At 50.3% G+C, this 20023-nt stretch overlaps 3 protein-coding genes across 8 annotated transcripts in view; 2 read left to right on the forward strand and 1 right to left on the reverse strand.

Moving 5' to 3' along the window:
• Nucleotides 1-5112, forward strand: part of GOLGA1 (golgin A1) — a 45207-nt gene extending 40095 nt beyond the window's left edge. For all 5 annotated transcript variants that reach the window (XM_019658813.1, XM_019658812.1, XM_019658815.1 and 2 more), the window contains 4 exons: nt 961-1020; nt 1573-1743; nt 2277-2363; nt 2936-5112. In XM_019658813.1, coding sequence (XP_019514358.1) covers nt 961-1020; nt 1573-1743; nt 2277-2363; nt 2936-3016 — 399 coding nt within the window. In that variant the 3' untranslated portion in view covers nt 3017-5112. The remainder of the gene's footprint in view (nt 1-960; nt 1021-1572; nt 1744-2276; nt 2364-2935) is intronic.
• An 898-nt stretch (nt 5113-6010) lies between these two features.
• ARPC5L (actin related protein 2/3 complex subunit 5 like) lies at nt 6011-13422 on the reverse strand. Its single transcript, XM_019658817.1, has 4 exons — nt 13133-13422; nt 8951-9023; nt 7782-7958; nt 6011-6557 (listed from the first exon to the last, which is right to left on the reverse strand). The coding sequence occupies exons 1-4, from the start codon at nt 13279-13281 to the stop codon at nt 6495-6497; spliced, it is 462 nt and encodes a 153-aa protein (XP_019514362.1). The 5' UTR covers nt 13282-13422; the 3' UTR covers nt 6011-6494.
• A 3315-nt stretch (nt 13423-16737) lies between these two features.
• The window catches only part of RPL35 (ribosomal protein L35), a 5466-nt gene continuing 2180 nt past the window's right edge, over nt 16738-20023 (forward strand). The window contains exons 1-3 of one of the 2 annotated variants that reach the window (XM_019658822.1): nt 16738-16831; nt 17231-17367; nt 18390-18471. In XM_019658822.1, the coding sequence (XP_019514367.1) occupies nt 16829-16831; nt 17231-17367; nt 18390-18471 (222 nt within the window). In that variant the 5' untranslated portion in view covers nt 16738-16828. Of the gene's footprint in view, nt 16832-16985; nt 17059-17230; nt 17368-18389; nt 18472-20023 lie in introns of those variants that run through there. The other variant, XM_019658821.1, reaches the window with a different exon arrangement.

Raw genomic sequence — 20023 nt, forward strand, 5'->3', positions numbered from 1 at the left:
TCTAGAGACTGCAGAGACACCTCTCTAGAGAAAACAAAGCATATTATGGCTTTGTTTAAAAATAGAAACGCACTCAAACAGTTACTGTCACATTAAAAGTTATAATTAGGACAACTGTAGCAAGCTGTGAAAACTCTGAAAATGAAAAAATACTATTCAAAATTCTAGCTACTTGATGCAAGAATAGCGACATGGACTAAAAGTCCACAGGAAAAAATTTTGATTAATATTACAGTTATGAGGCTTTGGAGAAATTTTTACTTAAAATTTTTTCCCATATTGCTGATTATACAGTAAATTTTTTTCATTGGGAAAATAGTTCAGCCTTTCTAGTGATTAATGGGATGTGTGATAAATTATATGTAAGGCTCATAATACTAATTAAACACACTTAAAAATAAAATAAATATAAGTAAAAGATATAAAACCCAATGTCGGGTTGTACAGAAAAGCCACGATCTTTACACTGTCCAAGTTAGCATTGCATATGATGGCATTTCGGGAGACCACTGGTTATGATGAGAACCATAAATTTTGGCCTAGTTGGGGATCATACACATAAATATAATTCTGAAGGACAAAAAGACTGTCCAGAGATGTTTCTAGCTTTGGAGTATTGCTTATGGAGGCGAGCACTGGCAGCAGTCCTGAGGACAGAGCCCCTGGGGAGGGTGGGACAGCCTGGGGCATTTGCGCTCCACAGAGGGGTATATGACGACTTTGGTGGCCATTGACGGGCCTGAAGAGCAAGTGTGTGCGCAGCAGCTGCACGTGAGGGGAAGAGCCCAAGGCAGCAGGCACACAGGTGTGACAGCACACGCCTTTCAGGAGACCAGGCAGGGACTTCTAACAGATGTATGGGGACCCAAGAGAGTGTCTGTCCTGTTAGCCTTTGCACCTTCAAGATGCTGAAATGTACATTTAACAGATGGCTTCTGTGGGGTGGGGGGTTTGTCACAGACCATAAAGCAGATGCAGCAGAGGATGCTGGAACTCAAAAAGACACTGCAGAGGGAACTGGTGAGTGCTCCCCTTTCCCCGCTGCCTGTGCCCTCCCCAGCTCTCTGGTCCTCCTTGGACTCTCTCCCGCCTGGTGATGCTCCCCTTCGCCCAGCTGATCGCAAGGGGTCTCTGGTGGTCAGATGTTTGCTGGTGGGACAATGGTCCTGCCAGCTTGAACATCCCCTCCGGGCCTGTATGTTGTCAGAGAAGTTAGTGAAGTGATATGTGCACCCCATGTGGATGGTAGAGTACCAGGCCCAGACATGGGAGAAGAGCAGCACCTCCGCCATGGCTGGGGTGCCCATTGCCCCAGATGTGTCCTGACACAAAGGAAATGTCTGAACTTTCCCAGGTGACCTCTCTCCCTGCTGTCAGCCGTCCACCCCACCTGGAGGGGCTAAGCCTTCTTCAGATGCTGGCGCTTCCTCCCAGGGGGCCCTTTCGCCCAGATGTGTGCAGGGTATGGCAGAGGACCAGCAGGTGGTCACAGCATGGGCCAGGTGAACCTCCCTTGTGATTTTCAGACCCATCTTGAGCCGTTTAATGTGCATCTTTCCATTGGTTTTTCAGAAAATCAGACCCGATAATGAGCTTTTTGAAGTCCGGGAGAAGCCCGGCCCTGAGATGCCAAACATGGCCCCTTCTGTCACAAATAACGCCGACCTGCCTGATACCCGCGAAATCAACTTCGAGTACCTTAAACACGTGGTTTTAAAATTCATGTCCTGTCGCGAATCCGAGGTAAAGGGCTTGTGAGTTGCCTTTTGGGTACTGAGTTCCACCCCAGGCCCGGCTCGTTTGTCGGAGCTCTGCATGGCTTCGTACTAAGTCCATTTCTTTCTTCTCCTGTGTTCCAGTGTGACCACCAATATGGACACTTAGTCATTCTCCAGCTGGCACTGACCTGCTGACTGAGCAGCAAGCAGAGGGGGACCTAGCAGGAAACTGGCCCCTGGGAGGGTGTGTGGGTTGGATGCTGAGGCCAGTGTCCAGGGAACCGAATCCGCCCGCCCAGCCTTCCTGTTTCTCTGCCGAAGAGCAGGATAGCTGCTGAGTTGTCCTGGCGATCTTGCCAGTCCCCAAAGTAAAAGATGGAGGGGAGCCAAAGACCCTGTCACTGCCGTCACACCTTAGAACGCCCAGCTTTACCCTTCACGTGTCCTTGCTCACACCAGGGAGCACACACCAGGAACAGAACCAGAAACGCCATTTAGCCCCAGCTCTCCCCCCCCACCTCCACCTGGGCCCAGGCAGCAAAACTTACTTTGTTTCAGGCTTTTCATCTTATAAAAGCTGTGTCAGTGTTGCTGAACTTTTCGCCAGAGGAAGAGAACATGCTCAAAGAAACCCTGGAGTATAAGGTAGGACTCCCTGGTCGGCCCTCTAGCTTCTAAAAATGGAGTTCGTGATTCCATTACCAGCAGGTGAAAGCACCCACAGCTGTTATCAGCATAGAAGGTGCTTTTGGGTGATGAACTTGACTCGGGCGGTATTTACTGAGGACATGCTTTGTGCTTACAGGTCTGTGCTATACTGGACCAACAGACCTCATTTTCCAAAACATTGATTGATATCACTTCATCAATAGCCCTAGCTCTGGTCCAGCACCCAGACTTGAAAAAACGAAAAATTTTTCAAAAAGTACCTGTATAAATTATGTAATAGGAAAAAATGTTACGGGAAAAATACAATTCCACCACCTTGTTCTTATGAACTTGGTTTTTTCTTGTTTTCCTCCCATACTTAGAATGGGCTCTCAACCCTGCAGACCGCTTACTGCAACCATCATCCACTGCTCTGCTCACAGCCAGAGGCAGGATGCGTGGGGGGCAGGACGGGGGTGTGGGGGGACTCAGCGCTGGGGGGCTCTTTCAGCTTCTGCTGAACCTCATCCTGACTCTCATCTCAGGAGCCTTTCCTGTTTCAAACGCAGATGTCATGGTTTGGGTCCAAGCCAGCTCCCAAGGGCAGCATCCGGCCATCCATCTCCAACCCTCGGATACCGTGGTCCTAGATGGAACTACCCAAGGATGGAGCTCCGTGGGCTGACACTTTTTCTGTGAAAAGAACACTGACACACCAGTCTGGGTGGGTTTTTAATCACTGTAACTGCAGTATTTTGTACACGCGTCCAAACATTGTTTACAAGATGTAAGGCCCACTTCCCTGCAGTCTGCTATGAACCTCAGGAGGTAACTGATCCTGTCATTCTGGTCACAAACGGGAGGGTCCTGACACTACCCACATTTCCAGTGCTGCTGAAATCCCAGCCCTGGCCTGCACCATCTGCACTTCAATCCTGACTTTTCATATTAGCTCTTAAAGCTGAAGCCGTCACCATCTGGCAGGGAGGAGGCACCTGATCCATCGTGTAGTGCGGACATCATCGGAGTAAAGAGAGCCCTTTGAAATGGTGCACAGCAGGCCAGACTCACCTGCTTCTGCCAGGAAGAGCCAACTCGGCAGGGGGGCTTTTATTTGTCCCCTCCTCTTGGGTTCAGATGAGTTAGAAGAGGCTTTTTAACCCTTCCTCTCAAGAAAACATCATTTTACCTTTGTTTCTCAAACCGCCCAGAACTTTAGATGTGTACATCTTGAAAGCCCTCTGGGGCCAGTGGGGACGAATGAGTACGCAGCTGACAGTATCTCATTTCACTGAAGAGAACTAGCAAATATATAAAAAGATCCTTAGTACCAAATACACTCAATTGCCTTTTTAATGAATGTACTTGTCTTGGATAGGTTGCTGTAAACCATTTTAAACTTTTTTTATAGCTAAAGTTCTTCACTTATAAACATGTCTTCTGCTTTATAAAATCCATTTAATGGTGTTAAAGGAAAATCAGAGCATCAAGAGGAAACTTTCTAAGGTTGGGATTCCTGTCCTTTCGTAATTTCACTAGCATTCTATGGCCTCTGCTTCCGTCTGAAGCAGTGGTGGTATCTCATTTGTCCTGCTCTGAATTCTGGGTTGTAACACTGAGCAGATGCTAATCACACGTTTTCTACTGTTAAGCAGTCTGCTGTATTCAAAGGAGGCAGCTGTTGTCCCACCCCCAGCCTTGACCACAACACTGGAGGTGGTCCACCCTGGATATGGATCGACCTCTCACCTACCCCGAAATATTTTAAGATACCAGTCATATATGGCGTCCACAGCCCCCAGTTGGCTGCAGTACTTGATAGCATGCAGGTGGCTTGTAGTGAGGGATAAAAACTTGTATTCTTATTAAAGGGAACATGCTTGCCCTGGAGAAGCCACATCAAATCTAGGGGAAACCATTTATTCATTTAGTTTGAGGCAAGCCTCACTGATTAAATAAACTGAATAAATAACTGGAGCTCCTAACCTTATTGTTAGCCCATGTTGTAAAGTTAGATTTCTCAATTATGCTTAGGGTTACAATATCTCACAGAAAAACAAGGATTTGCAGAGTTTACCTGCTCCATTTCCACAGACCTACACGTACCAAGTAAGGGCAGCATCACCTTCGTCCCCACTCAGGCTCCCTGCCATCCAAGTGACCCATCCTTCAGTCAACCTACCTCTCCCCTGACTCCTCCCTGCAGATGCCTGTCCTGTTTAGAATGCTGTTTTCCATTTACCTGGTGGGGACACAAGAGTCTCTTCTGTAATTTTGATGAGGAAGTGGTAGCTTTTCCACCTGTTCCAGGAGAGGATCCCACAGGTTGGGCAGCTCAGGGCTCTCCAGAGGCGACTCCAGCAGTTGTGAGCCTGTCCTAGTCCTCAGTGGCCTCTGCAGCCCTTGAGCTGGTCTCAGCCCCGCCCACGTCCCCAAGCAGATCTAGGTGTAGCTGTGGGGCCCATTCCTTAGTCTGCACTTGCTTAGGGAGGATTCATTCGATTAGGCTTTCCTCCTGCATGTTGAACTTCTTTCAGCTTTAAGAGGAAGACTGATGATTCTAAGTGATTTCATGCACTTTCACGTGTATAAACACTCTGTGATAGACACTATGTATAGCCCTTTATGAGCATTGGATCTGGACCGCTCCCTCCATGTTGTAAATAGGGATTGTATTATCTAAAATTGCTGTAGAAAACTCATTTGTGGTGCAATATACTTTTTGATTAAAGCTCTTCAATCCAGATGCAACTACAGTGGGTTTTACTTGATATAGGTTGGTGTCAGTACTTGCCTTATTAAATTTAGTACCTTGTCTCCTATTCCATACTTCAAGGGCTATAGAGCTTTTGTCTTCAGAAAGAACTTGCCCAGAGGGTTGGGTGAATGAATACAGGTAATTTAAAGAGCCAGCAGCCTAGGCCTACCTCCCAAGAATGGTGGGGGTTCTGCAGTTGAGAGGACTGTCATTTTGGTCACCGTCTATATCTCCAAGGCCACATGACGGGAGAGCTTCAGGAATAGGAATAGGTCCTTGCCTTTAAGAGAATGCAAACTCATTATGTGCGCTGAAAAGAAAGAAAAGCATCTTTGCTCTCAAAGAGGCGCTTGTTAGTTCTAGGGAACAAAATGTTCTTTTTATATTGATAGGCTGACTGCTACCTGTTTCTGGCTTTTAATCCTTTAAAGAGAACTTGTCAACTTCATGGTAAGACTGTTTCTGCCACACAGTCAAATCTGGCATCAGGAGTGACCAGGCCTGTCTGAGGCCTACTCTCAAAAGATTCCAAGTGCAGTCACACAAACTGAAGACTTTAAAAGCCTAAATCAATTATTGAATGTTTGGCACTTTATTAAATTAAATAAGCTCCAAAATTACATACAAATCAAAGGAGTAAAAACAATAAATACTTATTCAGCAAAACATCTCTCCATAGCAGCCGGTAGCACTGTCACCCAGGCCTGAGATACTGCTGTGGCAAGAGGGCTCCACTGCCATGCTCGCTCCCAGGATGGCTCAACAGGGATGCACGTCCGCCCCCTCCACACGGATTTCCACATTGAATCTCCAGAACAGTCGGCCCCTCATTCATTTCCATTCCATTCGTTACCCTTTTTTTACATATATGAAACACACTGCAAAGTATATACTAATAAGCCAAGAGCTTTATTGATGCAGCAGGCACTTTACAATGAACCCAAGAGAGCCCGCCTTCTCTGGGAGGATAGGATGTCTGTACAAACCCTCAGGGGGTTCCCACTTCAAAAACACAAGCTCTCCCTTTCACGACAGCCCTTGGATCTGCACCTGCCCAAATCATCCCCCCCATTTTAAACAGGCAGTGCACACAGGTACACCTGACCAACACTGGCCAGCCGCTCTGGTAGACAGTCACAATGTCAGTTCTGCATTACTTGTGAACAAAGGCATAGACTATCAGATCCTGCAAAGGATTTAAGAAACAGTAAGACAATTTCTCCCTCCACCTTGAAAATAAAACACACTTCAGCGGATGCATGTCCTGAAATAGTTGGGAGTTCCTAGGAAGATGGTCCTTTGTCAATCCCTTCTTCATCAGCCTGTGCATCCAAAATCTTCTCAAGGTAACATGAGTCTTTTTTTTTTTTTTAAACAGTCTTTCTTGCTGTAAGAACTCTTATAATGGAGCCTAGTCCTCCTACTGCTAATGCCTGTGGGAGCAGGAAAAGGAAATGTGTCAAATGATACCCAATGAGACCAGGATGGACAAGGGGGAGCCTGGCTTGCCAGGGGAGATGGAACCCTGGATTCCCTGACCTAGGTCCCAAGACCCTCTGAAAAAGGACTCTTACAAGGGCACAGGCACAGGAGAAGGCAACAGAGCCTTGCGCTGGAGCCAAGGGTTCGGGAGTTACTGTTCTTTAGGCAGAACTGGGCTTGGGAACATTGTTACCAAGCACACACACAGCACAGTCCCCCCAATTTCCCTTCTGGCAAGCTCAGTTAGTCCTAGGCACGTAGACACTAGCTCATCAGAGCTGCCCCCCCCCCGAGCCCTCATGAGAAATGCCAATAGGGCTAAGCACCAAGAATCCTTAAAGGGCCCAGCCTCCACTCCATGCGGAGGGCTCGCTCCGTTCTCCTGAGCACCACAGCCACCCCACCTACTAAGCTCAGGAGCTCATCCAGGCGAGCAGGCAGAACATACCCATCAGCAGCACCAAAGGCCACAGCCCCAGCCTGGTACCGAGGCTGCCCAAGTGACTGACCCCTCAGTAAGAGCGCAACTCCCTTAAGACTCAATGGAGCCTTTCCAGAAGGACGTCATGTTAGTGACAGCCTGACTTCCTGTGATGGTGGGCATGCTTCTGTAGTTCTGCAGGGCGAGGGGACACTGGCACACAAGCTTGACAAAAGGCTTTGCTCTTGCAGCAACCCAAGTAAAAGACAGGCACAGCTTTTTATCCTTCAGGTGCATGAAGACCCTTTCAAGTGACTGTCAAGGTTTCTGCCACTGCCCTGGCCTGTTGAGGCTGGGGCCAGAGCAGGAAGCCCCTGGAGCTAGCCTACATTCCTGAGCCCCTGGACCACCACCTCCACCAATGCAAAGTATTAGGAAGCCCCCGCCACCAGTATGCCTTCCACCCTCCCATCTGGGACTCCCCGTCTGCCTTACCATGCCAAGTCACCAGCCCCCATGACCTGCCCGGCATCAAGCAGCTAAAGCGACTGATTACCAGAGACAATGGAACCCTACTGGGTGCTTCCTTGGCAGAGGTAAGTGATGAGACATCTCAAGTTGCTTTAAGCGTGGCTCCTTGTTCTCATATACCTATGAGACTTACCAACATGTTTTGGAAAATCTGGTTGCTCATTTGAACCCTGGGATTGGGGCAAGCCAGCAGGCTGCCTGCATGGGCAACATGTTCACATACCTTTTCATGCCACTGGAGTAACAGTGCGCTGCTATTTTCTGTGGGCTTCTCAAACCCTTTATAAATGTACTTCATTAGCAAGTCAACACCATTTCTGTCCAGTGACTGCACAGCCTGCTCAATTTCGCTGCTCTTAAAATTTGTAAGGACTTTCAGCACCACGCCTTGGGCTCGTTCCTACAAAGCAAAGAGAAAGGGAGTGAGGCCCAGAGCCACAGCCCAGGCACATCCACGTCCCCCACTGCAGGCAAAGAAACACCAAACCAAGTGGTCAGAATTCACCAGAAACACTGCAATTTCTAATGTGTTAGGGATGGTTAAAAAAATAAGTAGAAATTCTTTTACTGATTTAAATTTCAAAGTATCCCTTATTTATGCCAGTAAGTTATTCCCCTACTTTGGGGGTAATAACTGGTTTACTGGGGAGAAGCATCACTATTTTTGATAATACCAGCAGGGCCTTAGACGCCACACGATCACAACGGTGGAGATCTACTTTTTTAAAAACAGGAGTACCTATCTGGCTGCAGCGTCCCTCTGTGTTCACCCCCCGCAACAGAGGGGCCATTCCCCTCCATGTTTGAGAGGCGCCAACTCCCCACAGGCCAGGGAGGCCCCAGTGATTACATCAAGATGCTGTCAAAAGATGGCAAAATCCCTGCTTCAAAGAGACTCCTTTCCCTGGACCACATTTTAGCCTCAGAGATGAAATGTTAAGATAGCCTCAGTGATGTAGTAAGCACAGCTTTATCTTCTCACCTAGTTTTTAAAAGGCAGGAAATCTTAAAAGCACTGAAAATCCTTATGCAAATAAAGCCTATTCCATAGCCTATAAAAGCATAACCACTGATCTAATAAGTCCCACATGGCACGCTAATTTATAGTTTTGCTCTTCAGCAAGGGCTGGGCTGACTTCTCATCCATGAGGCCCTGGGGAGGGGTGATCGTTTCCTTGGGGAGCTTTTACTATAAACACTGACAGCTTTGATGCTGGGAGTGCCAGGAGGATTCCATGGAAGCACTGCCCAGTGCCAGCTCAGACACTCGCTGATGCAGAGACGAGACACGCTGTCTGGAGCCCTAGGGAGCTCACGCTCGGCTGGGGACATGGACAACCACAGCCCCGGTCCCACCACCACCCAGCAGAGCTGCAGCGTGATCCCCTTTACCTTCACAGCTTGATTCTTGGTGTTGACAGGAGAGTTCCGCAAGGCTGCGTGAAAGGCCCGAAGCATGTCCCCTGTACATCGGCACCAGTTAAGGATGGCTAGGCTCAAGCATGTCGATGCTTTTATTCATGAACTCATCTCAAAACAACTCGAGAGAGGGGTCAAACGGCATCTTAGCCACACCCCCTCACCTCCCACTGTGGCTTCCAGGAGGGCATAACCTGTTTAGAGGGTAGCCTATAGCTTTCCTGAGCCACACGGAGAGTGGAGGGCACCTCTGCCAACTCCTTCTGCTGCCCCGCAAAACTTCCCCCTCAAAGCAAGTTAGGACGCACCCTCCCTCTGTCCTTGGAAGGTAGTAGCAAAGCAACTGCCCTCACAGGGTAACTTGCAGCAACATCTGATTGAGCTTGCTTGCACTTGCTGGGTCGGGCACCCTATTGGATCCTCACAACCATGTGGGGTTATCCTCATCGTCTCCTTCGCAAAAGGGAAGAATAAAGGCACAAACCGAGGTCCCCTAACTCTTAATCCAATGTTTTGTTATCAGTTAAACTATTAAAGAAATTACGATGTGCTAAAGGTCTATCTTCCAAGACCTACTCAGGCCAGTGAGGTCCCAACAGCTAGGGAGATTTATTAATTGAAAAGAACCATTGGAACAAACGAGTCGATCCTCCCCCATTCCTCAAACTTCAGTTGCAATCCTGACACACTCTTTGCCAAGTTCTGAATACCCAGCACTCAAAATTACAATCTGGGTTAGGTCCCCAAAGGTGACACCTATTTTAAACTGAATTACATCAGCCGACTTTCATTTCCTCATTTAAAACATTGGCTTCAGCCAACAAGCTTCAAAAATAGAACAAGAAAGGGCTTCTGCCCAATCGGGTTTCACTCCTGTTCATGCAGTGATCCCCACGTGTGAAAGGACACACCCTGCGGAGCAAAGCCAAGTCTAGTCTTCCCTAATGTGGGCTCCGTCTTCACCGAGCTGGGCCCACGCCACCCACGCAGTAGCCACTTCAGCCCAGCTCCTGGCTTGGCTCTGATCCACCTTCCACATTCGAGAGGCAGCCCACCCCCTATTATCTAGCAGCTTTAGAATTCCTCTTTCCCAGCCAGGCAGGGGGGCCAGTGTGACATTACCCACTGATAACTTCTACCTCACGATTCTTTTTTTGGTTTCCCAGAGCAATAAGCAGAGTCCCAGAGGCTTAAAAGGAAATGCAGACTGGTGCTCTTCGCTATCCAGCAGTAAGGTTGGCAAACAAAATCATTCAGAAGACGGATGGGGAGGGTAGCTAGTCCACGGGGGCAGAGTCCCCGTTACCTCAGTAGTGCCCATCTACCAAGCAGGCACTGTAGGTGTGGCTGGGCAGAGGGCCTTCAGCAGCTCGGGAGAGATCTGGGGAGCAGGGAGGGCACGCATACTATTCACCAAGCTGGCCTCGGGCCCTTCCAGAGAACAGGCTGCGCAGGCTGGGGAGCCGTGCCCAACCCTAGTCTCCTCTAGATCAGGGTTTCTCAACCACCACACGACTGACATTTTAGACCAGATGATCGATGTGGGGTCTGTCCTATGCATCGTACAATATTTAGCAGCATCCCTGGCCTCTATTCACTAGATCCCAGTAGCACCTCCCAAGATGTGACAATCAAAACATCTCCCCACATTGCCAAATTTCCTCGGGGAGGAAAGTGCAAAAACACTCAAAACCACTGCTCTGAACACATCCCTCCCTGTGCTAGAGGACCAGATGGTGCTTCAGCAAGGAAGAAAAGGAACTACTACTACTTTAAAATCCCTACAAGGTCTCACTCAGATCCTGTGCCAAGTGCTTTCACATCATCTCTTTACTGCTAACGACTCTTTGTGACAAGAATCATTATTCTCGTTTTAAAGGCCATGAATTTGAGGCTCAGAGGAAGGGAAATGACCGGCCCAAGGTAACAAAGCTAAGCTGTCCAGCTGGCCTTCCAAACCCAAGTATGCCTGACTCCAAAGCCAAGTTCTTTTTACAATCCCCTGCTGCACTCCACCCCCAGAACCAAGCGCCTATCCAGGGCACCTGCTGTGCGCCTAGCACTGTGCCAAAGCCTTCTGGGATGTTGTCCAGCAATGGTCCCACGGAACCTGTAAGGCCAGCATGGCTCTCCTCCTTTTAAGAGAGAAGGATGCTACGCTTCAGAGAGGCTATGTGACCTATTCAAGGTCACACAGCTATGGCATGATAAGAGTTGGGTGCGTGTGGGTGCACAGCCATTGTTCTTTTTATTTCGTGTGTTATTTCCCACCATAACTCACTTCTGTATACAGTACTAGGACAGGCCTCCTCCCTACATTCTCCCACTCCCATCAGTCAACCCCTATCCCTACTCCCCTCGCCTGTCCTACCATTTAAATTCAGTCATCCAACTTAAGTCCAATACCTGGCTTATAGGAAGGACTCTAAATATTAGTTCCTTCCTCCTCCCTCCCTGGGCCCCATGTTTGCTACAATTTCAATTCTCATCTGCTAACCTTCCCCAATCCCAAGAGGTACACTCTCCATGGCAACAGGGTTTCTGATACTGCCATTAGTGGAGAAACTACTATCCCCTGATGTGCTAAGCCCAGGCCTCCAAGCAGCCACAAGGAACCGATCACCAGTCAGGGGCATACAAGAGATGACCTTCAACAAGTCCCTGCAGCACCAGATAACCAGACCTTGTTCTCCCCATCTGTGGATGGTTCTGGGCCGTAGGCCTGACCCTGGAGCCCTTTTGGCACCTCCTACCCACGAGTGAGGTCCTGCCCCGGATGCACCATCAGCCTTCCCTCACTGGGGCCATTCTCATGCCTCCATCTCACCAATGGGGTAAGCAAGGTGCTCATTAGGAGGTAGGAAATACACGTTTGTATACACATTTGAAAACACATTCCTGTCCAAAGCCTGAAGGTTTTTGTTTTACAGGTACGCTGGAGGAACACTGCAGGACTCCTCCCACAGGCAGTCTATGGGCCTGACTTCCCAGGCTGAGTCAATGGATTCAACACTCATAACCTGATTTATATACAGCACGAGCCTCCAACCCTACCCTGGCAAGTGTGGGGGAGGGGCAGGCACTTCCTGTAACACCCTTTGAATAAAGAAAAATCCTTCCTGTGAGAATAAGTCAGTTTCCTGTGTTCAAACTGCTAAGGGACCAAGCAGGCTGTGACAGCCACCTCTATTTTTAATCTCGTTTTCTAAATGCCCGTTTTCAGTGGCCACAAAAATAGTCATTTCCAGTCGTGGGGCTCTACTTTTACATTTCACTTTTTGCTCTCTGGTTTTTCTCAGCTCTGAACTACTAGTCTGTTGGGGTTTTTTTAACCCCCGTTTCCTGCACAAGAAGGCTATTGGGGGGAAGGAGGCAAAACTCACTTGTTGAACGTCACTAAGACCATCAAGGTCCAAAGCCCAAGGCGTTCGTAGGAGGCTGAGTCTAGGGGAGAAGGCGTGGCATGAAGCTGCAGGATCAGATTGACTCGGGTGGGAGGTACACAACCATCTCAGCCCTCAGGTCTGGACTGACTTCAGCCGTCGCTCCCTCGTGTCCTTTCCTCCCCGCAGCCATCCACCCCCCTACTTTAGTGTGGTGCTGCAATCGGGCCAAGAAGTGCGCCCAGGAGCCTCCCTGGCCGCTCAATTCCTCAGCAGTGGCTCACCTCTGCCCCTCCTACAGGTCAAGCCCTAGCATGGCCCCGTTTCCTGCAAGGGAGAGGTGGAGTGATGGCGAGTCCAAGGAAGGGGCAGCCTGAGGGGACGAGGAGGCCAGGGGAAGAAAGGAGAGGCCGCAGAGAGAAGTGAGCGGCCTGCGGGGCCAGGGACGCGTCCGGCAAACCACTGGGGCCGCCGAGCGAGCCGGTCCACCAGGGTCTACGGACCGCGTGGGGCTGCGCCTGCTGAGTGGGGCTCCCGGAGCCGGGGCCAGGGACAAGAGGAGTGGGGAGACGGGATCAGAGGGAAGCGGAGGGTATTCGGACTGAAGCAACCTAGCCCGACGGGAAGGATTGGAAGGGAGTTGGGACACTGACCAGAGGGGTCGGGGGTTAGACGAGTGGGGAGCCGGCCTGAGGGGCCAGGGCCCGGGGTGAGGGAGTGGGAAGGCCGGGCCAAAAAGGGGAGCCCAGGGCGCCGCGCAGGGGAAGGATATTGCCGCAGGAGCCCGTCCACCTCGCTAGGGTCCGGGCCTGGCTCGCCCGCCGCCGCCGCCGCCTCTTCCTGCTCGTCCACGAATTTGTTCTCGTCAAACTCGTCAATGTCCACCCGACGGAAGCGCGAGGACAACGTGTTCCGGGCCATGGCGGGGGCTCGGCGCCCGTTCAGCCGGCTCCGCTCCGGTCACAACCTCCGTTCCACTCCGCTCCAAACCGGCTCGCGCTCGGGGGCGGGAAGCGGCCGCCCGGCACCTCCTCCGCGCGCAGCCGCCGCCCGCCCATTTCCGGGCCACACCGGAACCGGAAGTATGGGTGAGACGGAGGGGCGGAGACTGTGGGGGCGCGGCTGGGAACGTGGTGTTACCTGCGTGGTAGTCGCCTGGACACCAGCGCTAGATTCCCATTTTCGTGGCGCCTCAGTCTTCTGGTCTGAAGAGCTGGCGCATTGTCCGCGTGCAGGCCCAGCCTTGTGGACGCCATTACTGCGCTCGTTCCTCGGCCTCCCTCCTGCACTCGGAGCCCCTAGCCCTGGAGGGGCTGGCGTGTGCACAGCCGCGAACTCTGGGAGTCACATGACTGCCCCAAACTGAGGGCATCGGCCCCGTAGGAGAAGGCGCCCGGCTCTGCTTGTCGAATAACGGGCAAGCTCCTTGGAGAAGAAATCTTCGAGCTGAGGCCTCACAGATGAGTAGTAGAGTTCTTATGCCCAGGGGAGTGAAGGAGGGTGTAGGATCCTAAGTCTCCGATTTTTAGGAGCCGTGACCGCCACCACACTGAGCTCAGAGGAGGTGGCCTCTGCCTTGTACACAATGACACTATTGTTAATGGACTAGGAGACTTTTAAGGACGTTCAAAATGTATCTAGGGTGCTGACAAGACAATGAAGACCTTTGGACTTAAGGGTGCGGTGGCACTGCGTGTGTAAGTCACCTTGGCCCAGTGAGTAGGGGTGGGGAGATGGAGATGATCCTGTGGCCAACATCCTGGCAGGAAGGGTGCGGTCCTGGTAGCTAAGAAGTCAGCCTGGCTGGAGAGGCATATCCTGGTAGGAAGCCCAGAGTCTGAGATGGGGCAAGATGGCAGTGGGAGGAGGTAGGGCAGAGTCAAGGATGGCTCTGGTGCCAGGATTAGGTGCCTGGGCTGTTGCTTGAAGGGTTCCATTAATGGGCCTTAACGTTAGACTAAACTGGGTCCTTGTTTTCATATAATAGTACTCTTTTTAATAAAGGCCAGTGGTTAATGAAATGTGACTTGTATTTATTGATTTGAATATTTCTCATTGAACTGTGTCTGCAGATCAAAAAATATACCAGACTATGATGTTACCTAATGTTGGGTGCTAAAGATACTCCTACAGTGGGGAACTAGGTGCTGAATAAAAGTCTCAGGGGTCCTGGAAACAGGCAAAGTCCACCCGTCTTTCTGCTCCATATGTTGGAAGAAATCTTTGTGACCCAGGCAGGCCACAAGACAGCAGAAATTCGTATCCCCGGAACATCCTGTTCAGGGGGAACTTTAAACCAGAAATGACCATTTTACAGGTAAGGAACTTGCCTCCAAACAAACTGGTGAATGAAATAATGTACCTGCTTATGACCATGGACCTCCATTCCAGTCAGGAATGCAGAATTTTAAAAAGCTGTACTATACTATGTCAGGATGACTGTGCTGGGGGAGGGGGAGGACCAAAAGCATGCAATGCCTGGCAGTGAGTACCTTAAAGTGATCAAGAGAGGTGTCACTGAGGAAGTGACACTGAACAGAGACCAGTGTGGTCTCAGGAAGTGAAGGCGGGAGCCAAGCAGAGGCCCAGAGGCAGGGCAGGCTTGGTGTATTCCAGGAACAGCAAGGCCATAGTGGAACAAAAGAGAGAGAGATGAGATGGAAGCGGAGAGGATTCTGTGGTAAGGATTCTGAGGAGAGGATTCTGAGGAAAGGATGTGGTCTTAGATGGGGCAGCCCTGGAAATTCTGAGCAGAGCAGTTACATGATCTGACTTAAGTTTGAAAAGGGTTCCTCTAGCAGCTGTATTGAAAACACATGGGAGCAAGAACCAAAGTAGAGAGGTGACTTAAGAGGACACCAACAGTCCAGGTGACAGGCAATGATGGCTTAGACCAGGCAAGTGCCAATAAGAGTGGTGGGAAGAGGTCAGGTATATTTTGAAGGTAGAGGCTACAGCATTAGGTTCTGGATTGGATGTGGCATGTAAGAGGAACAGGGGCGTCACAGACGACTTCAAGTCCAGAAAAGATGTACACAATCATATAGCGCTAATAGAACTATAAGCATTTGTGAAATGTGACAGCAAGGACCCTGTGCACTATTCAACTTCCATTTAAGACTAATCCATGCCAACATTGCCCGCTTCTTCCCATGTCCCTCCACTTCCTGAAAGTCTTTCTCATTGTGGTCTGGGGCAAGACTCATTCATTCATGCAACAAGCATCCACACGCTGGGCCTGGAGACTAGGAAAACCTGGTGTCAATGATGGTTATGTTCCCAGAGGCTTCCAGGCTGGCTGTTGAGACAACACATAACATTTTAACTTTAGGGCTAAAGAGAGGATTGCACATAAAGCTTGGGACACAAGACAAGTTGTGTCCCAATTTATTCATTCCAAGGCTAAGGCTCATTAACAGAACTCCAGAAGGGGATGGGAGGAAGCTCTCTGGAGGTGACACCTGATAGCAACAAAGGGGCAGGCAACTTGGTATTAACTAGAGCTCTAAGAGGTGTTGGTATGTTTTTGTTAATGGCAATGGAGTGACACTGAAGCACTCATTCGTGCTTGTTGGTTGGGGCAACAATAAAACTCAGAAAGCCTGAGCACCCTCCTTGTTTTATTAATTCTCCTTTAATTTTCCACTGGGAATTTAATACTGATGGTATTTTGAATGATTGTTATGCATCACGTCTTGTGATAAAGAGTTTTTTAGGTGTTAGCATCCTAATCCTCATAAATATCTCATTTCACAGATGAGAAAACTGACACTCAAAGAGGGAAAGGTATTTGCCAAGTCTCAGCACCAGGCAACAGAACAAGAATCTGAAAACGGGTCCGGTTCACTAAAAAAAAGGCTATGAATGATGTTTCCCCTGCCACATGCCGCCACCACTAAAACATTTATGGAGTTGGATTATAGCTGTCTGACCCCCGCCCCACCCCGCCCACCTCGGACTTTAAATACCTCTGAGGCTTGCGGCCTTGTTAATTCATCTTTGAAAACTTTCAATCCTTATCCCCTCTACTCCCTGAACACGGGTGCCTCGCTCAGAGCAGCACGAACTGGGCGACCTGCAAAGATTTACCCAATAAATGAATGAGTGAATGAATGAAGAATGAATGAACAAATAAATGGCAGAGTGGACAAATTTGAATCCTCACTATGCCATCTCTGATAAACTGCGTCTCATCCCAGTTGGTTTCCCCAACTGCTCTGCTCAGGGCGTGAGGACCTAAGTAACCTCCGGGGTCTTTGGAAGAAGTGGGGGACTACGAAGAGGGACTGGGCGGGCCGCACCAAGGTGCTCCTCGCGTCGTGGGCGGGACCGGAAGGGGCGGAGCCGGGCTCCCTCTCCGCGGCGCCATTAGCCGCGCCCGCCCTCACCCGGCAGTAGTTGTAGAGGTCAGCCCCGCCCCTTCCCCTTTCTCTCCCAGCAGGAGGCGGCTCCGGTGGTCTGTTCAGCCATGGTGAGAGCTGGGGAATCGGGCGCCATCCGTGCGCTGCCGGGTTCGGGGGCTGGGATGGGGGGCGCGGGGGGGACCCTGAGGTCCCATCTGCCAGCTGGGCCTGCGGAGCGCCGTGCGGAATGGCCTAGCGCCACTCAAACCGGTCTCCCTCCTCCCCTTACCGGCCTCGGCTAGGAAAGGTGTGCCTGCGCTGCCGGGACCTCTGTCTTCCCGTCTGCGGAATGAGGGTAACGACCCAGCTTCGTAGCAAGCTTGGGGTGCGGGGCGCGCGCCCTCCTGGTGCTGATCATAACGCAGACGGCGGGGAGGGGAGGATGGCCAGGGGAGGAGGCCTCGATGAACGCCGGAGGGGTAGACGGCGCCGCCGGGCATTTAACCCAGACTCTTTCTTGCACGCAGGCCAAAATTAAGGCTCGAGACCTTCGTGGCAAGAAGAAGGAGGAGCTGCTGAAACAGCTGGACGACCTGAAAGTGGAGCTGTCCCAGCTACGCGTCGCCAAAGTGACTGGTGGCGCGGCTTCCAAGCTCTCCAAGATGTAAGGGATGGGCCGCGTGGCCCTTCTGGGCGGGAGGCGGAATATGTGTGTATCAGGGTTTTTGAGGTTGGGTTAGGGAGGTGACCGTTTAAGTGCCTCTTCAATGAACCTGTGGGTTGGAATGTTATGCCCTCCTAACCGGGCTCACCTGCTCACAACTAGCGGCGCGGGAGACCCTCTGCCTTTACCTGCCTTTGACGGTGCGGTCCTTTTGCCCTGAGCCCCCTTGTCTTCTCCGGCTGGAGGAAAAACTGGGTGTCTGTGAAGACCCCATTTTAATCCTGCCTCCAAAAGCCTAACTGGATTTTTCTTTACCTCCCATCAGCATTTGATGTTTTTCCCTCACTGGGTAGATGGAGTCAGTTGACCTGGGCACAAATTCCATTTCTGCCACATCCTACCTTATGGGCACGTTCGCTCAACACCCAGTTTTTTTCTTCTTCTATAAAATGGGCTCCCAACAACCTTCCTACTGTGGTGGGAGGGGATTGGATGAGCAAGTTTAATGCTGAATTCTCAAGACCAAGTTTACAAGCTGTCTACTGAGGGAGCCTCCCCTTGCCCCCACCTGCCTCTTACTCAGCATGACTACAGATTCACCTATCCAGAGCTGGTTCCTAGCTTCGGTCTTCTCTCTCCCCCATAGTATTTCTCCCTCCCAGGTGGCCCCTGCTGTAACTCCTTATGATTATCCGGGTTGTCCGGCTTCGTAGCCTCAGGATATATGGCCTGGGATGGAAGATTTTTGCTGATCTGCCTCCACCACTTTTATTAAGTCTCCTCAGCGAACACTTCACATCTCCTCAAAAGCACTGGACACTCCAGCCCTTTCCCATTCCCACTCCTGGGGTGCCCATCTCCCAGTCTCTCAGGCCTCACCCCCAGAACACTCACGTGCCTCCTAGGTGAACATGGGCCAGCTGGTTGGGAATACCCCTGACCTGTGAGATCTGGGTCCAGTCCTGAACGAGATGCTTTGGGAGGAGCACTGTGTGCCTTAACTGTTGTCTCTGTTTTTGTAGCCGAGTTGTTCGCAAATCCATTGCCCGGGTGCTCACTGTCATTAACCAGACTCAGAAAGAGAACCTCAGGAAATTCTACAAGGTGAGTGGGCATATGTGTGTGGGGTGCTTGGCTTCAGGGAGCAAGGCTCTAGCCCTTCCTCGACGATGGGGTCAGTATGAAGAAGTTCTGCTGGGGTGTCGGGGCAGGGCTTTGCCCAGACATGGTTGGGCTTTCTAGAGCCGCCTTAGCTTGTGGATGGGTTCGCCTTCTTTCTAGTGTCTTGCACTAGCATTTGGCGTGCAGACTGCATTTCCTCAGGGCTGCAGTTGTCAGGAAGTCAACAGTGTGCTGGGAGTCTGGCTGGAAACTTGGGTTTTGGATGTAGCCTCAGCAGCTGAGTTTGGGTAGTCTGTGAGGATTGACTTAAATATTGGGTTGTCGGAAAAGTCATGACATTTTTTTTTCTATGTTTTTCGTTGCAAAAATGCGTCATGACTTTTCCAACAACCCAATGTTTTGTCTGACTAACATGTTGTCAGTCACGTCAAGCACCTGACAGTCTTGTTTTTGGGATCAGGACTTCGAGGCTTAGAGAGGTTAAGTTGCTCAAGGTCACCTACAATTAATGGAGTGATTGGACCTAGGTTCCGAACCATGTCTTGGGGAGCCAGTGGATCAAGTGCTCCTGGGAGATTTCAACAGGTGTTACCCTAGGACTTTTACAACCATTTTCTGGTCCTGTTCTTAGTCTTATCAGGGTTCAAGCAGCAAAGCCAAGTCAATAGGCGACTATATATGGACATTTGCTTTGTTCTAAGGAATGGGCTTATGTGATTGTGGGGCTGGCTTATTAGCAAGTCGAGGCTGGCTGTCCACAGAGAAGATCATGGGCAGGCTGGAACTCATGATACAAGTTGAAGCTTCTATCTGGCAGGTGTGATTACTTGAGGAAAGCCTCAGCCCTCCCTCCCTTTAAGGCAGCGGTTCTCAACCTTCCTAATGCCGCGACCCCTTAATACAGTTCCTCATGTTGTGGTGACCCCCAACCATAAAATGATTTTCGTTGCTACTCTATAACTGTAATTTTGCTACTGTTATGAATCATAATGTAAATATATTTTGTTTTCCAATGGTCTTAGGCGACCCCTGTGAAAGGGTCATTCGACCCCCAAAGGGGTCGCAACCCACAGGTTGAGAACCGCTGCTTTAAGGCCTTTCAACTGATTTTATCAGACTCACCCAGATTACCCATGCTAATCTTTTTTTTTTTTTTTAGATTTTTTTTTAATTGGGGAATTGGGGGATGGGAACAGACAAGATGCTGTCCTTTTGTTCTTCAGTCTAGTTGTGGAGGACGTTGCTCCACTGGCCCAAGTTGGCACCATCATTGCGCTCTTCCCGGGCAAGGCAGATCAGTCGCCAGCTTGTGGCCGCTCACACTGGCTGCTGGCTACTGGCTACACACGGTAGCCCATGGCAACCCACTGCAGCAAGGGCTGCAGCCTAAGCAGTCGCCGGCGACTCAGCAGCCCAGCTCCAGGTTGAGCTGTTGTAAAGCATCTTAGCTGTAGAGGGCAGTGTCACTGGCCCTCATGTGGGACCCGAACCGGGGCCCTCTGGCGTCCCAAGCCAGCTTTTTTTTTTTTTTTTT

The sequence above is a fragment of the Hipposideros armiger genome, unplaced genomic scaffold (genome assembly GCF_001890085.2).
Source record: "Hipposideros armiger isolate ML-2016 unplaced genomic scaffold, ASM189008v1 scaffold_290, whole genome shotgun sequence".
In the NCBI taxonomy this organism is placed as follows: domain Eukaryota; kingdom Metazoa; phylum Chordata; class Mammalia; order Chiroptera; family Hipposideridae; genus Hipposideros; species Hipposideros armiger.

Excerpts from the sequence above, each read along its gene's own strand:
- ARPC5L (XM_019658817.1), bottom strand. The coding sequence starts at position 13,281 with ATGGCCCGGAACACGTTGTCCTCGCGCTTCCGTCGGGTGGACATTGAC. Across the intron at positions 9,024-13,132 it reads GTGGACGGGCTCCTGCGGCA|AGGGGACATGCTTCGGGCCT; the intron begins ATATCCTTCCCC and ends GTGCCGATGTAC. Across the intron at positions 7,959-8,950 it reads CCAAGAATCAAGCTGTGAAG|GAACGAGCCCAAGGCGTGGT; the intron begins GTAAAGGGGATC and ends TTTGCTTTGTAG.